The sequence below is a fragment of the Eupeodes corollae genome, chromosome 1 (assembly GCF_945859685.1).
Source record: "Eupeodes corollae chromosome 1, idEupCoro1.1, whole genome shotgun sequence".
Taxonomy (NCBI): domain Eukaryota; kingdom Metazoa; phylum Arthropoda; class Insecta; order Diptera; family Syrphidae; genus Eupeodes; species Eupeodes corollae.
The window spans coordinates 195,225,696-195,243,766 of record NC_079147.1 but is presented as its reverse complement, the minus strand read 5'-3'; the positions used below and the strand labels follow the sequence as shown (position 1 = coordinate 195,243,766).

Here is an 18,071-nt window from a genome sequence, read left to right as displayed (position 1 = left end):
TTTTTCTCTCGAAGCATCCTAAGACGTTCTTATATTTCCTTGACAGGATCCAGGTCTCAGCGCCATAAATGAGAACCGAAATGATGAAAGATGGTGACTTTAGATGCTAGGGAGACGACTTTACTACTCAATTGCCTTCTTAGTCCAAGAAGCAGCGATTTGCAAGAGTTATTCTCCGTTTGATTTGAGCACTGGCGTCGTTGTTTCAATTTATAGCGGATCCTAGTTAGACAGAGTCCTTAAATACCTTAAAGTTTAGCTGTCCATGGTGACGTTTTGTCCAAGACGTCGATGTTTAATGACTAACAAACCCATCTTCTCCGCTTCCGTCGCAATGCTCAAAAGCTCTTCCAATTAGATCAATATTATCGGCGTATCAGAGTAATTAGATGGAACTTTGAAAGATTGTGTCTCTAGTGTTGACGGTTGAACGATATTAAAGAAGTCGCATGACAGTGCATTGCCTTGTCTAAAACCATTTTTGACATCGAATGCATCGGTAAATCTTTTCTGATCTTGATAGAGCGGCGTGCATTTTCCATTGTCATTCTGCACAATTAAATAAGTTTGACAAGGATGCCAAAACTAGACATTGCTTTGTAAAGCTCTTCCCTACAGATACTGTCAAACGCAGCTTTGAAATCGATAAAGAAATGTTGGGTATCGATTGGAAGTTCGTGGGTTTTTTCCTAGATCTGCCGTAATGTGAATGTATAATGGTGGACTTTCCTGATTTGAAGCCAAACTTATAAACACCTATCAGGTTGTTGACGAACGGCTTTAGAAGTTCACATAATACGGCAGAAAGGATCCTATACGCGATGTTCAGGATGCTGATGCCTCTTTAGTTGGCGCAATTTAGAGGGTCTCCTTCTCGAGTGTCGGGCATGGTTTCTTCCGACCAAATTTCGTAAATGAGTATAAATACATTTTTTATAATTTAGATTTTGTTGTTGGAATTGTTTTGTTTTTGTTGTTTTTCTTCAAAATTGTAAATACAAATAAAATTGTTCAATTTTTCTTATTTTTATTTGCGAGCTAATTTATTATTAATTTAGTCTTTATTTTATTTTTGTTATTAAATAAAAAAGCAAACGCACTTATACATAAAACATAAAAACACATCACATATAGTTATATATAATCACATTTTAGATAAATTACAAAATGATTCTTATTGTTTTAATGTTTAATTATAAAATTTGTTAACAAAATAATTTTATTTACTAATTTTCTTCTTAAACAAAATCATTTAATTTTGGTTTTTCATTTTTTTTTTTGTTAAAAACACTGCGGTTTTTAATAAGCAAACGAATACTTCATAGAAGTTGTTAAAAAATAAAATGATGGTCTGTATTTTACATATAAAGGCTTTCTTAGAGCTTTTTTATTAAAGAAGAAAAAACATCACGTTTGAGTGAAGTTTTTGTTTTTTATCATTTCTAATGCAAAATCACATGATTTGTTTGACATTACACGTAGAAAAGAATTAAACAAAAATAGAAACGGATTTGATGACCGGAAAAACTGTTTTCGTTTCAAAGTTTGGGTGGCATCTCATAAAAGTATTATTTTTGGCTTATTGATTAAATTAAAAACATAAAAGATAACCCAGTCGTATATTTTCCTATTCGTTTCAAATAAGTTGTATACAAATTAACAACTTTTGAAGAAAAATTAAAACTTATTTGAATTAACCTATTTTTCTGAACATATTCGTGCAAAATTTTAAACAACCTATTTTACTTAGTAGAAATTTTTTAAATATTTAGCAATTTACTAGGGATACCAATGTTTGAAACCTCTCCTTTCGTTTTGCTAACACCCTCTTATTAAAAAAGAGGCACAAGGACAAGCAGTAATAGTTCTCGAAAATAAATACAGCAAACAAACTTAAACGGTCAAAAACGAAACCATTACAAGTTCATATGGCAAGCGTTAAATTGTGTATTACAATATTTCCGATCTGCTTCCGGAGTACTACCTCGAAGCTAAACGTGTGCGATTTATATGATATCGGAGAAAATACCGCTCCGACGACGACGGTAACCTCGATAGGTCCGATTAATAGAATTCCCAACTGTAGACTGCACCATTCCATCCACTACTCTTATTAGATTAATAGGTACAGTCTTATATTGCATTACTTACTTATTTAAGGTGGCGCTACAGTCCTGTGTGAACAAGGACCTTATCCAACAAACTTCTCCATCTAGCTCGGTCCCTGGCTAAATGTCTCCAGTTTCGCTCTCCAAGTTGGATCAGATCACTTTCCACTTGTGCGAGCCACCTGATCCGCGGTCTTCCTCTTCTGCGCAGTTCTGTGTGTGTGGATTCGAAGACTATCCGGGCCGGAGCATTAGTTTTCATGCGCTCTTCGTGAACCAGCCATCTTAGTCGTTGGACTTTTACCTTTCTGGCTAAGTCTACGTCGCTGTACAGCCCGTACACTGTACCGATCGTCGTTTCATCTTCTCCTCCACTCCTCTTCGATTCATATGGGACCGTAGATCACACGAAGAACTTTTTTTTCAAAACGACCCAAGGTGCTTTCCTCCGCTATTGTCATAGTCAATGTTTCTGCACCGTATAGCAGGACGGGGATGATCAGGGTCTTATATAGCAACACTTTGAAAGATAATGCCTCTAGTGTGGACGTGTAAGCTCTGCACTATTCTTTCAAGTACGGTGTTAAAAAAATCGCATGACAGCGCATCACTTTGTCTAAAGCCATTTTTCAACATCAAAAGGTACTGTTAAGTTGTGTCCAACCTTTATGGGGCAGCGAGAATTCTCCATGGTCATCCTGCAGAAACTGACGAGTTTGGTAGAAATGCCAAAACTAGACATGGCTCTATACAGCTCGTTCCTGTAGGTGCTGTCATATGCGGCCTTGAAATCGATGAAGAGATGGTGGGTGTCGATTTGGTCTTCTTGGGTTTTTTCCAGGATCTGCCGTAATGTGAATATTTGATCGACTGTGGACTTTCCTGGTCTAAAACCACACTGATAAGGACCTATCATGTTGTTGACGATGGGATTTAGTCGTTCACATATTACGGCAGAGAAGATTTTGTAAGCGATATTAAGTAGACTGATTCCTCTATAGTTGGTGCAGTTTAGAGGGTCTCCATTTTTTAGGATCGGGCAAACAATACTGAGGTTCCATGCATCGGACATGTTTTTTTTTCCTACCATATCTTATTCAAGGCATTTGCTCTATTAGAATTCAGCTCTATTAGACTTCAGCTTAGATATTGCCATCTTTACTTCATCTAAGTCGGGAGGACGAGATTGTTGGCTTTCGTCGTCTAAGTACAGAAGTGGTCCTTTCATATTCTCACCATTGACCTTCTTCGACCACACGCTTCTCATTCCCACTCTTTCCTTCGTAGTCGGTGTAGTAGTAGTCGGTGTTCCTCTCGCCTCTTCTGCTCAAAGAGCTCATGAGCAGCTCTCGTCCTTCTATGTAGCGCCGCTTTGCGTGCCTGTTGTTTGGCTGCATTTGCCTGTCGAAATTCCTCATCAAACCAGGGGTTCCTTGTTGGTGGCTGCTTGAAACTCGCACATCAGAGGCCGCTTCTCTGATTGCATCTTGGCAATGTTGCCACTAGTTTTCAATACATTGGGTTGGCGGCAGAGAACTTTGAGAGAGGTTACTTGTTACTCGGTCCGAAAAGAATTTGGCGATCTCTTGCAATTGTAGTCGTTCCACGTTGTACCTTCTACCAGGTTCTGGAAACCCGAAGTGCTACCTTGGCTACAACAAGGTAGAGTCGATGATGCTGGAAGCGTGTCTGGCGGCGATCGCAATATGGTCAATCTGGTTGACGGTAGATTGATCTGGAGAAGTTCAAGTTCCTTTGTGGATGTTGGAGTGTGGAAAACGCGTACTGGCTACCATGAAGTTTCGCCCTGCAGCAAAAGCTATGAGCCTGAATCCGTTGTCGGGAGTTTTTGTGCAGGCTGTTTTTCTTGATAATTCCACCAAAAATGTCTTCCCTTCCTAGCTTGACATTAAAATCGCCCTGGACAATTTTAATATCGTAGCTAGGATACTGCTCATATGTTTTGTCTAAGAGCTCAAAGAACATATCTTTGGTGTTGTCATCTTTCTCTTCTGTGGCGGTCAGGCTAATGTTGCCGAATTTAGCCTAGATGCGTATGGTCATGAGGCGCTCATTGATGCACCTATAGCTCAAGACTTCTTGCCTAAGTCTGGCTCCAATGAAAAAGCCTCATCCAAATAAGCGCTGTTGGTTTTCGTGGTAGCAGTCACCATAGTAAATATCGCCGTTTTTCATCCTCTTTTTACCCGGCGCATCCCATCGCATTTCCTGGATGGCGGTGATGTCTGCCTTATAGCAGTCTAGGCCTCTGCTAATTCTTCGGCCGCACGTGGTCTGTTAAGGGACCTAACATTCCACGTGCATATCCTAAGTTCGTTGTCCTTAATTCGTTTGCGAAGGTTGTCAACAGTAAATCCGTCCGTATCCGGGGCTTGTTGGTGCTTCGCAACTATGATGTTTTTACGTGGTCAGGAAGTCACCCCGATGGCACCTTTTTAAACCTCCATCATCCATCTCGTCGAAGGGATTTGCTTTGGACATAGAACATAGCACTGTTTTGCACAAAGCCAGTCTTCAAATATTTCCAAACCTTCGTGTTCCGAAAACATTTTCAACTTTTTTAAAGTAAAATTGACAAGATATTTGGTCTAGGATAAAAAAGTATTCATTCCGTAATGTTAACGTTAGCAAAATGTTAAGAGTTAGTAAGATGTTAAAATCGTTTGTAATTAGCTTAATACATCTTTTTAGCTTAGTAAATGGTTAATAACGGCTTTAATGTTTTCAAGTCGTTTCAATTGCGCCATTGTTAGTAAAGGATAATGAACTCTCATACCATTTAACTTCAATACTATTTCACTCTCAAGCTAAGGGCTAAAAAAAGTTAGACTCAGTAAAAGTTGGAAATTGTTTAGCGGTTAGTGAATATACCGAATTATATAATCAAAGAAAGTAGTTACATACATTTTTCAGCACTAAGGAACTTTTTCCTATCCTATTTCGCTATAAGATTTAACGTTTTTGTTTTGCATCAATAAATTTAGGAATAAATATTCGAAAGAAAATTCGATTGAACAGATAGACAATTCTGCAGTGTTTATAAAAAATTGTCTCCGTTCATTTTTGAAAACAAATCCAGAATCCATTTGCTTCTCCAATTTCTTTTGACAAAGTAGATATTAAAATAAAAAGACTCCACGTCAGAAAAGATTATTTTTCGCAATTTTAATATAGTTCTCTAGTATTTCATATTGGCTTTTATTTGTTGTGTTCTTCATTTTAAACAAAATTATTTGAATGAAATTAAAGAATTTAGGAAAAAAAAAGTTAAAAATAAACCGTCTCACTCGGAATTAGTGATACAGAATTCCCCAAATTTCGTAATTCGTATTAAATGTTCGACTACGAATATGAGGTATGATACTGTCTTTCAGTCATTGTCACAGGCTCCGGTTATAGACTTTCCAATTATTTTGATATGAAAAATTAAAAGGCTTTAAAAAATTGAAAGCAAAAGAAATTCAATACTTGTTACAATTACTTGTGTGTGTGTTTCTTTGAACGAACAAATAAATACAAATTTCAATCACTTTCAAATTTCTCTCAAAAACTTGAACAAACCCATTAAAATTGTCATGTACATGTTATTAATGGGTACTTTTTTTCAATTACTATTAAAAGTAATTGAATTATTCATTCTTATTTTGAGTTTCGAATGAAACGTTGATTCGAGTGACTGGATCTATTCGATCGAATTAATTTTGTTTATTTTGAAATTCGAATGAAAAATATTCATTGCAGAAAATGAACCTTATTTTGAAACTTTTTTTAAATGATTTGACATTTTGATTTGATTTACTGTGACCGCATTAAATTTTTATTTTTCGTAGATTCTATTCTTAATTCAGAGTTGTTCACTGTTTCTGAATTGTAAAATTAAGTGAAGTTAATAATATGATAAAGAAAAACATTCAAGACAAAAAATTAAACATTTTTTCAACTAACATAACCATTTTGGTTTAAATTTCGATGTTGTGTTTATATCGTTTAAAATGTTATGTACATTCGTTGCACATGGTCACACTTTAAATTGAAATGAAAACTATCAAAGTTTATAAACTTCAAATCGGTGTAGATTGTTTGATCTTGGACAAAGTAATCAATGGCAATAGTTTTGTTTCTTAATTACAATGGCTATTGAGCTTCACGGCAGCATCTCTCCAAAATCGGTCATCATCTACACGGTTTACAGAAAAACCCTTTGCTACCTCCGGATTCTCCTTCATCAACCTTATCAGGACTTCTTTTTGCTCCCTATTGCTTCAATTAGAATGTGACTGTATCCTTTATAAAATAACAAAAAAAACTTGTCAATATAACCAATTTCGTTTAATTATCGTATAAAAATTGTTAAAAATTACATGTTTCTTTAGCTATTCGCCAGAAAATATCTTAACGACACAAAAATTACGTTTGATTTGAATAATTCGAAAGTCAAAGTTTACTTAGTTTTTTTTTGTTTAAATGAACTTTCGATTGAATCAGTAAACTTTCGAATCGAACGAATCTCAAAATAAAATCTTCTAGAATTCGAATAACTTTCGATCGAAAACAAATCTCAAAATATGGGTGATTATTTTTGTATAACAATTACAAGCAATTAAAATGTAGATTCTTTCTATGACAGTAAAATGTCAATTACTAGCAACTTGTATTGAATAATAAAATACATTTAAATACAAAAAGTAATCAATATTTTCCAACTCTGGTCTTTAGTTAAAATTGTTGTCGCCCAATAGACTGACAATAATTTTGTTTGGTCTACTTCTTTTTTCTCTTTTTTGTAGGTGATTAAGCTGAGTTTAGTCTAAAAATGTTTTCAGATCAAAAAAATGTGGTAATTTTTATATGGTCACACTTTACCTACAGACATTTTAAAAAATGAACTATCGTGTTTTTTTTAAATATTGAATAACTTTCTTTCATATTCCAAAATAATGTTGGAAGTTTTATTTAAAGGATGTTTGGGTCTTACTGGACTTTTTAAATATAACATGTTTCCTAAAGAAAGTTTTTAACAAGTTGATATATTTCTTTGATATAATTCTTATAAGTATTTCCCTAATTTAAGTTTAAATTTAAAGTGGTTGTAAACTTCCAAGATGATGGCAAAGTCACAGGACAAGGAAGATTCCAAAATTCAACAAATAAATGCTAATTATGTGACATTTAAAAAGTTAAACATCGAGATTTAAGATTTTTAAAGGGTTTTCATCTAGTTCACTAATTCTTATGATAAACAAGTTTAAAGCTATTTTCAATTTTCATTCTTTTATTTCTCATAAAAACAATACAAACAAACTGCTGCCTTTTAACATTCTTAAAACACACACAATTATATACATTAACATACACGAATACATAACTTTCTTATCAACCAATCTATTTAAATGGATGTTTTGAAAAATAAGTAAATTCTAGAATAGTAAAACAAATTTCTATGTCAATTTAAATGTTTTCAAGTAATGTTGTTGTGTTACTAGTTTAGATAACTTACTATTACTATTTTAATATTAACGTTGTTAAAAAATGTGTTTTTTGTTTTGCAAAAAGTTGGTGTTGTTTTTTAATTAAAATTGTTCAAATTTAATATGGCTTTTGTCAGCAATACTAAAAACTGCAAAATTTGTTTTTTAAAAAAATGATATTTTCTTTAAATGTAACTTACTTTCTCGATGTACAAGAACATTTTCTTATAAGACAGTCTTTCAAGGTTATGAAAGGTAAAACATACTTATTTCAGCAAAAAAACACAAAAACTGACGTTTTTAAATAAACAAAGCTGTTTTTAAAATCCGCGTGTAACAACTTAGGAAAAGTGAGTTTCAATTTGGCATTCAATAATACAAATCAATATCCATACCACAAAATCCAGCGATTTCTATCCATTCCGCTAACAGATACATCTCCTTTTTATTACGTTAAGGGCTTCTTTCTTGAGTAACCATTCAATAATAATGTTAACAAATTTTAAATTAAATTACGAAAAACCATTGGAGATAGATCTGTTGCTACTGTTTCTAACATAGCAATGTAGTTTGTGTTTATTAGAGGGTAGACGGAAAACTCTTGTAACAAAAAACCTCAGCAAATAATTCTACACTTTCTTACTGATTTTAACCCAATCCTGATATTCAAGAATATGATTGATTTAGAGAATGATTCAAACACACGTTATTTTCAGCTATGAGCCATATATCAGTAGTTTGAACACAACAGTTTAAATGACACTCTTAGGAGCCAGTTATATCATCATGGAAGGCTTGAGATTGTAGAGTCAATGAGTATAGAGAATTTGTTAAATTTAGTGATTAACTAGTTAAGAGGACTCTATTAGCGACATAGTTCGATTTCATAGTTCTAAGCGGTAAATTCCTTCTCAAGCTATCCTGATTCAGATTGAAATACAATCGTTCCGTTCAAAACAACAGTTTTAATGCAGAACTGCTAACACTCTCTGTGACCAGAAAGAGGTTGGAGATTTATCGATGGAAGCCCTTGAGTGTGTTGAGGTTGTAGTAAGCCAGGAAAAATACGAAGACAAGATCTTAAAAACTTACTTTGAATATTTTGGATTCATTTTCGTATTCAAGAACTGGTGTGACAAAAGAAACATATAAAATTTTAATAACATATTGATCAAAGAACTCTCGGGAAAATCTTTTGACTAAACTAAGTATTTTGTTAGCATTTTTTAAATATAAAAAAAGTAATTATAGTAATCGGTAAATGTTAATTTTAAGTCGTGTACAACACCATCTTATCTTGGGTGTAAAATACACTGTCTTACATTTATCAGTATTTAAAATCGAACGATTTTACTGATTTAGATCTTCTTGTAGCCCTTTACAATCCTTTATACAGTTAATAATTCGAACAAAAATCTCCATAGATTGGTTATATAGAATTATTTAAAATAGAATTCAAATCAAATATAATCAAATTAACAGCAATGGACCAAAGTGACTCCCTTGTGGTACACTAGAATTGACTTAAGATTGACTAAGTCCACATAACAAAACGGTCGTTGAGTTTTATTTTACTTAATTTATTGGCAGGAATTTCTTGACTTAGCTTTCAACGATAGCTATAACTGGTCCTTTGGCCTTAAAAGGTTTATCTCGTAGATAGTTTTCTATACTTAGGGTTTCTGCAAACCGTACTCCTAGGTATCGAAATTCATTTACAATAACATAAACGTCTGCGGTCTGACTGTATTGTAAATCATTTTGATATTTTTTCTTTATTCCAAACCGCTGTAATAGTTTCCATATACATATTTTGTACAACTTTAGCAACATTTTAAAGCCATCCCCAGTCTATAGCGCGTTTAGATAAAGTGGCGCCTGTCTATCCACTGCATCAAACGCTGTTTTGAAGTTGATGGAGAAACTGTTAAGTTTTTTTCGATTTTAAAAAGAAGTATTTTCCAATACTAGTACCCGGGCTTCCGAACTTGCAATCCCTAAGCTATCTAAAACAGCCCATAGTCAAAAACAAAAACTTCCCGACAACATATTGCTCTTAATTCGTTTGAGAAATTTTGAAAGACGTAAATGGCTCCGCTATCGTACGACTTTTTCCTCGATAATGTGAAATATTTTAACAAAATAATTGCGAAAGAAATTTCACATTTTTAAAACTACCGATGAAATGGCTTATTATCTTCATTTGACAAATCTAGTTCTGGAAGGTTACTAAAATATCAAAGAAGAGATGTACTAATATTCCACCCCTTAAAGCACAAATCAGCTTTCCATTGCTCCAGAAGATAAGGCTAATCTACTAGCAACAAGTTTTGCAAAAACCCTCAATACTACTGCTAACCTTAATGACATTAATACATTCAATACAGTTTCCAGCTCTATTACTACCATAGCCCAAGCTAACATTGTTTTTCCTGACAACTATTTGGTGAATCCTGAAAAAGTACGTCCTTAAAGAACAAGAAATCAGCTGGATTGGACGGCATCAATAACAAAATTCTAGAAGCCCTTCCTCCCTCTGGTATAAAATACCTTACATCATTATTTAATATATGTCTCAAAATATGTTACTATCCTGAAAGCTGAAAAACAGCATTGGTTATACCAATTGCTAAACCTGAAAAACTCAAGGATGATGCTAATAGCTAAAGATCCATCAGCCTACTTAATTGTGTTAGTAAGTTATTTGATAAAATTATACAAGAAAAACTCAATAATCACGTGACTGAATACATTATTTTACCTGACTTTCAGTTCGGATTTAAGCGCAACCACAACGCAATCCAACAAATTATAAGGATTAAAAAACACGTATCTCATAAATTTTCCTCAAAAAATCGACAGGTTTGATACTGTTAGATATTGCTAAAGCTTTTGACACAGTATGGCACAACGGATTGATACATAACATTTGTCGTTGCCAACAATTAAAATAATTCAAATCTTTTTAAATGGAAGAAAATTCCTAGTTAAAGTTCAAAACGAAACAACCTCTGTCCAAAATATTGAATTTAGTGTACCTCAAGGTTCAGTGCTAGGTCCCATACTTTTCAATATCTTCGTGTCTGACTTACCTTTTCTTGGAGATGAAGTCAAAATTGCTATGTTTGCCGACGGCTATCTTCTGTTCAGGGATTGCATTTTCAGATGTCCACCAAAAACTGCAATCTTCTCTAATTCAATTAGAAAATTATTTTTTCAAGTGGAAAATTTAAATAAATCCGGATAAAACACAAGCAATCTGGTTTACTCGTCGCCGGAAAGCATGCTTTTTGCCGGGAAATGTTCAACTTCAATTAGGTTCGGTTAACATTGTAGATATCTGATACAAAATTAAACTTATATAAACATATATCTACCAATATTGATAAAATAAATATTCACATTAGAATTCCATATCCTATGATTTGTAGGAACTCTAAGCTCAGTAGAGAAAATAAACTAATTATATTCAAAACAATCTTTCAAACGATACTCTTGTATGAGGCTCTTGTCTGGTACGACTGTGCCAAAACACATAAATTAAAAATTCAAGGTGTCAAAATAAAATACTTAAGATTATACTTGGTCAACCACGTTACTACTCAACCCAGAGACTACATGATTTGGCCAATATTAACTTTTTAGACACTCTCATTAGTATCTCAAATGAAAAGTTCTATCAAAATTGTAACTTATGATTTAAGGTATGGTAAATAATTTAAATAAACAATGTTTGATATGAGAGTGTTGCAATATTAGTTCTATGTTTTGTATGAGGGTTTTTGTTTGTAGCTTTCCCTTAAACTGTCTAATAATTACCCGTGGCGTCATGATGCCAGAGGCCTTATGTTCAATCCCTGCCTTTACCATCGACATTTTTTTTACTGGTACTACCTCTTGCGATGAATTGACAATTCAAAAGTAATTATTGTTATGAAAAAAGCTTTCTTAAAATTAGCCGTTCGGATTCAACTTAAAATTGCAGGTCAAATCCATCTCTGACAACATTACTATCACACAGTAATGGTTGAGAGTCGACTCCACTAGGCTCTAGTTCTCAAAGGACTGTTGTGCTTGTGCCACTTAATTTATTTATTTTTTTATTCTCCAATACTCTTTATAACAATTATTTGATCCGCTCTGGAATATCCAGACCTGAAGCATGAAAGAATTTCAATAAAAAATGTCTGTTGATCGACGATTTTAGTCGCTGATTTAAAATTGCGATCAATTTCGAAATATTATTGAAGCCACATACATGGTTAGCATTTTTTTGAAAATTATTGTTAGAAATTATTTAATCAAATTGAATTCAGTTGAATCAACTGTACACGGGGGTTTAACTCGGTATTAATTACTTAAGATTAATTAATTAAGATCAGTTGTGGAATTAACTTTTCATCCTTTATTTTTTGTTAAGCTTGAAAAATTGGCTAAGATTTTTTACCACAAATTTCGATTAAACCCCCTTAACTTTTTCACAAATTTTAAAATGAACTTTGGTACAGCAAACATATATTTGTTTGTGCTTTGCAAGAAGATGTCAAAAATAAGTGTAAAAATCCCGCCATTTTTGATTTACAAATCAATGAAAGTTATTTTCAAAATATCCGATATTGTATTTAAGAAAAAACTAACTGATAGTCTAAATATATTGATGATACATTCTATTTTTCCATCATGTTCCAATTCAAAAAATGTTCTTAGCCTCTCACATAGAAAACTTTTTTTTAAGTTTCTTGAATTTTTAAGAAAGGCACCAAAATTGCTAGAAAACTTTTGAAATCATTTACTCTCCTTTATAAGTGCTCTAGGTTAAAATTTAAACTAAAACAGGGTGTAACAAAAACATTCATCATCATTCATCACATTTTTAAATAACAATTCTTACTTTCGGTTAACCTGGCGTCAAAATAAAATTAAATTTAATTAGAATTCTATGTTTATAAAAATGTATAATGAACTAACGAAATCTCAATATAACAACATCACCAACTTTAGCATTTTTAAATAATTGTTAAAAATTACAGGTCTTGGAATATCTGTGTTGTAGAAGAGAAAAACAATAGAAGTTTAAAATTTTGTAGATAGATTTGTGTCTTTAAAAAAACAACAATCTAATTTAATAAAACAATAAAAAATAGATACTAATTAATTTAAGTAGTTCTTTTATAAATCTGTCTAGTTAGATCCTTATATTGTATTTATCCTAGTTTTTAGTTTTAAAAAAAGAAGAAAAAAACCTTACGTTTTTTTTCTTTAAATTTATATTCTATTAATTTTTTCTGATTATTTATAATTTTTTTTTTTCAACTTTTGTGTTTCTCCCTCGTTTTTTTTCTTACCTTTTATGTTTTGGGTATAAAAATGAAAATTTAAACCAAAAAAAATAAAACCTCGACTTCATCTTGACTAACATCACACACCACTTTCCGCGTGCGGTCAAATTATTTATGATTTTGTTCTGTTTTATGATCAAAAATTTGGTTTTGAAATATCGCTTCAAAAACCAAAACCAAAAAAAAAAAAAGATTCCAAAAATCCGTTTCCCTTCTAAACAGATTAAATCAAAAAGCTATAAATGTCATGAAACTGAATATCCCCACGTTCCTGCATACGAAACCCGATTGTATCGATTCGGATGGCAACACTTACCTAACACCGAATTCCTCGTTAAGCATTCAAACCGACTTGAGTATTGAAGAGTTCCGAACACCCATGAACGAGATGCCTAGTCAATTTGAAAACACCGAAAAACGACAACAACAATCCAAAAGAAGGCGACATTGTTCTTCGACAAGCAGCAGTAGCTGTGGTGCCGATGATGATCGAGATGATGATGACGATGATGTATCAACAGATGAAGATTCAGGTTTGGATGAGAACTATCATACTCCGAGAGTGGCCAAAATCAAATCCATGGAGAATCTTTCAATTTTAGAAATGGAATTTAATAAGGCCTCCGAAGAGTTGGATAGAAATTCACCACGACGCTTGAATAACGAGGTGAATTCTAGAATTGTCAAAATTAAGTCATTGAATAATTTGGTTCTCGATATGGACCAATATGAGGGAGAGGCTTTGAAGCGGGAATTCGAAAGACTTCGTCATAGTAAGACATCGCCGGCAATTGCCCGAGCAGCGGCGTCAGCTGCACTCTTCGAAGATTCCCCATCGAAGAGTGGTAAATTCAAGAAGAACAAAGTTGGCAATGCCAAGTTCATTGGAAACGATGATACTCCAGAGATTTTGAGGGATCGACAACAGCCACACTATCCCATTGCGAAGATAAAATCCCTAGGCACCATACCGGATGTGGTGAGTGAGCGTATAGAATGTGATCCGTTTCTGACGCCGACTTCGGGTCGAAAGAGTTTCCCTGGTGGACAACCAACAACGTCGTCATCCGAAGGAGTCGAGATTAGGAATAGTGGAATTGATGTGGTCGATTCGGCGTGGAATAGCTGCGGAATGAAGGATTTCACAACCTACGAACGTTTGGGCAGATTGCATTACACTCCGGAGGCCTTGATTATGTCTAGAACACCATTCGAACGAGCCTATCGTCGTAGCTACCAACGGAATTCGTTGAATGTTAAGTCCTCCACACCGCTAAGGCAGTCCGATGGATATGTGTATTATCAGAGTACGGATCCCGCTAATCTAATTGTTGGTCGTCAAAATTCCAATTTATTGAGGTACGGTTTGTAGAAAAAAAATTAAAGAGGTTAAAGTTTCCAATCTTCTTTAAAATCTCTTACTATAATATATTTTTCTCTTTATCTCGCTCTCGCTCTTAATATCTCTCTTAATCACAACATTTTCACCTTGAATCGGCTTTATGTATTAACTCGACTCTCACTCACACGCTTTTTCAAAAGAGAACACATTGAAAATGTGTCTCTTTATCTCTCACTTCACTCTCATCATCGATTGCAATAATATTTTGAAAATTCATCAATTTTTTTATGTTTGTTTTTGTCATGTTTTCTTTCGGGTTTTTGGAGTTTTTAAAAAAAAATAATTAATTAAGATTGAAAAACAATTTATATCCAATTGTTTGTATGAAATCCTTGTTTTAAAAGGTAAAAGGCTTAAATTTTGTTTGGGTTTTTTGCTTCTTCTGCACTGAAAACACGTGTTTTTGAACTAAAAAATATTTAATTTTGGAATTGATTATATTCAAATGTGTATTTGTTTTATATTTTTTTAAGATTTCAATGATTTTTGTGTGTTAATTCTGTAATTTTTTATTTGAAACTTTGTTCTGTCTTTTTGTTTTAAGAGTTTAAAAAACGTTAAAAAATGAACTGTCTGTCTTTTTTATTTTGAATTAAGTACTTAAATTCTAATTTTTAAATATAAGTTATGAGATGTGTATCGTTTCTCGACGAAAAATCTGTAGTTTTAGGAATTGATTATAAACTCTAAGTTTTATGTCCTTTAAATTGTTAGCAGATACTTCAACATATTTTATTTAGTTAAGACATACACTTTCTATGAAACTGCTCAAAATTAAGCTGTAACTAAAAGAATTCCTTTATTTTCAATAATTAAACTTAAAGTCGCAGTCTTAAATAACTCAAATAAGCCAAATTGGGAGCACAAACAAAACAATAGTTTTTTAGAGGATTACAATGTCGTTAATGTCAATATCGACTTTAAATTTTTCTAATCACATTACGTTTTTAAAATATGCAACTTTAAAAATTATCAAAACAATCAAAAACAGTGTTTAAGTTAAAATGTCTCTTAACAAAATTGTATATTGAATTGGCAGAGTACAAATCTTTGTCTCTTAAGGGGTGGTTAAGTTTTAAGGGGCGATGTTGATTTGGGATAAAACACAATTTATTCAAGAAAATACTTTTCTTTTTTTTATGATAATATTGGTATGATTCAATTAATGGCCGTCACGACCTCGGTGACACACCTCCACCAATTTTCGATGAAGCTGATGCATGTAGGTTCTATAACGTTTATGTGCCGAATTATCTTATTCTTAAGCTCTTGAATTGACGTACTCCGTTTTCTTCAAATAAACCCAAAGAAAGAAGTCCAACGGTGTCTAATCACATAGTTTTGTCGGCCGATTGAAATCGCTAGTACTTGGGCTATTGTTTAGTTAGCTTTGTTCCAATGTGCACCGTACTTTTGAAAATACATTTCGTCCACATCCATATTTTCCAATTCGGGCCATAGAAAGTTCGTTTTCATCTCAAGATATCGAACACCATTCACTGTAACTGCCTGACAGGCCTCCTTGTGGAATAAATACGGCTCCATGATGCGGTCAGGCCATAAAATGCACCACGCTCCAAACAGTAACTCTTTGTAGATACATTAGTTTTTCGACAATCACTCTTGGATTATCATTCGCCCAAATGCTTGCATTCTGCTTATTGACGAATCTACTGAGGTGAAAAGATGGCTCATCACTGAAGATGATTTTTATTGAAAATTGATCATCCACTGTTGCCAATTCCTGCACCTTGTAAGCCTGCAAGTCTTTTTCCATAATGTTTTACCAATATGTACCATAATGTGAGAGGTGCAACTGTCGGACCCGACGCCTATGACGAGTTGAGGTGGACAGCTCTTCAGCCACACTATCCCCAATAGCATGTACTCGTATTTTCACATCTCCTACAGACCCGGTTTGCTCAAATTTTTGAATTTTAGATGATTTCTCTCCTGTAAGATAAACCTCTTTCAGCACCATTTCCTTATTCCTTTATTATATCTAATCCTAAAAAAGGATCAAAAATGAAATTATGAACTACAGGCGCATAGCTTTCTTCAATTCCCAAGCTTTTCGAAAGCATTGCCTACGGCTCTCCCTATTTTCATTGTAGACTTTATTTTACTTCCCAACAACAAGGCAGATCCACTACAACTAATCTTACTGAATTTGTGTCTTAAACTCTAAATGAATTAGAGAAAGGAAATGAAACGCATGTTATTACAGACTTTAGTAAAGGTATCATAAAATTTGTAACCAAATTATTTATTTTAAACTTAAACTCTTGATTTCCCATTCTTTTTTATTTCATGGCTCAGATCGAACCTAAAGAACCGCCCACTGATATAGAGTTGTTGTCAAGGATCTAATTTATGCAAACTCAGGAGTTCCTCAAGGGAACCATCTTGGTCCTAAGTTATTTGTTCTAACTATCAACGACGTTATTACTGTCATTGATAATTCAACTGTCTATTTACGATGATTAAATACAAATAACATAGGTCATTTATACTCTAACTGATTCTGTAGCACACCAAAATGATTTTGACTTGATTTCTTAGACCTTAATGTTGCTAAATGCCAATTCATAACACTTACCAGTAAGCGATGACATCTTCCCTACTAAATTTACAGTCTGTACGATATGTAACCATTCATTCTGTCTGTTCTATTCGCGACGTAGAAGTTACTTACGACATTGAGTGAAATGTTTGATTATATTATTAACAACCCATCCCTTGGTTTCATCACACGTTGGTCTCGAGAATTCTCGTACCCCTATGTCACTAAGTCTCTATAAACAGCTAGCTAGTGAAGCCTGGTCTCCCTTTCAGAACTCTCAACCTCAAAGATTTCTCCGCGGTCTTCCTTGGGGACTCATATATTCCTTTAAAACGTATTGATCTACAAACCTGCTCTTCTCTTTCGACACCAACTTCTTACAGGTAACAAGACTCACCATTTCTTCTAAAAATCCAAGAAACCTCCGATAGGCCCCTCTTTCGCCTTTCTCATCATTATACAAATTATGGCCTTTTTGAACATATCACAAGAATGATGAGCTTAGCTAATAACGTACATAAATACCACCTTTGACATCTGTATCAGTCCTTCCTCCATTTTTTTTTATATTGAGTGCGCACCAAAGGCGCAATAAATAAAATTAGGAAGGGATGACAGGATAAGAAAAGAGGTGCCGATGAACATTAGTTTTCTAATGTCTGAACATTGTCATGAGTGGGAAATATTGAGCCTGGTAATGCGTTCCACATTCGTGTAGTACGACTAAAGAAAGAATCCCTATTCTTAAAGTACACTTATTAGGGTTAATGAGGGGAGTAATACAACTGGCTAGAACATTGTTGGTGAAAATATCTATAATATCCAATATGTGATCCGTTTACAACAAGTGGTTTCTCATGCACATACCTAGCACTGAAAGCTGTTCAGTCTCCTTGATGCAGGTTTCACCCGTGGATAGTAATATTGTGGAATTGTTACGCTTTTGCGGCAGGAGACAGCATTATTGAGTTTTCGAGGCATTAAATTCCACACGGTTTTTGATCCCCCAATGCTTCCACGATTAGAGTTTAATGTCCTTATCATACTCTGCCGTTGGCAGTCCACATTCGTAGAACAAGGATGAGAATCTAAAAACCAATCAGCGAAGCAATTTAGTGGGTTAGGAGTTTCAGACAAAAGATCATTTATAAAAATAAGATAAAGTATCGG

General features: G+C 33.7%; 1 protein-coding gene across 3 annotated transcripts in view; it reads left to right on the top strand.

Annotated features, from left to right (window-relative positions):
* Window positions 1–18,071, top strand: part of LOC129953848 (uncharacterized transmembrane protein DDB_G0289901) — a 265,317-nt gene that overhangs the window by 237,016 nt on the left and 10,230 nt on the right. Inside the window, exon 8 of one of the 3 annotated variants that reach the window (XM_056067349.1) lies at window positions 13,159–14,295. The exons of 1 other annotated variant lie outside the window; for it this stretch is intronic. In XM_056067349.1, coding sequence (XP_055923324.1) covers window positions 13,159–14,295 — 1,137 coding nt within the window. Of the gene's footprint in view, window positions 1–13,128; window positions 14,296–18,071 lie in introns of all 3 variants that reach the window. One more of the 3 variants, XM_056067348.1, reaches the window with a different exon arrangement.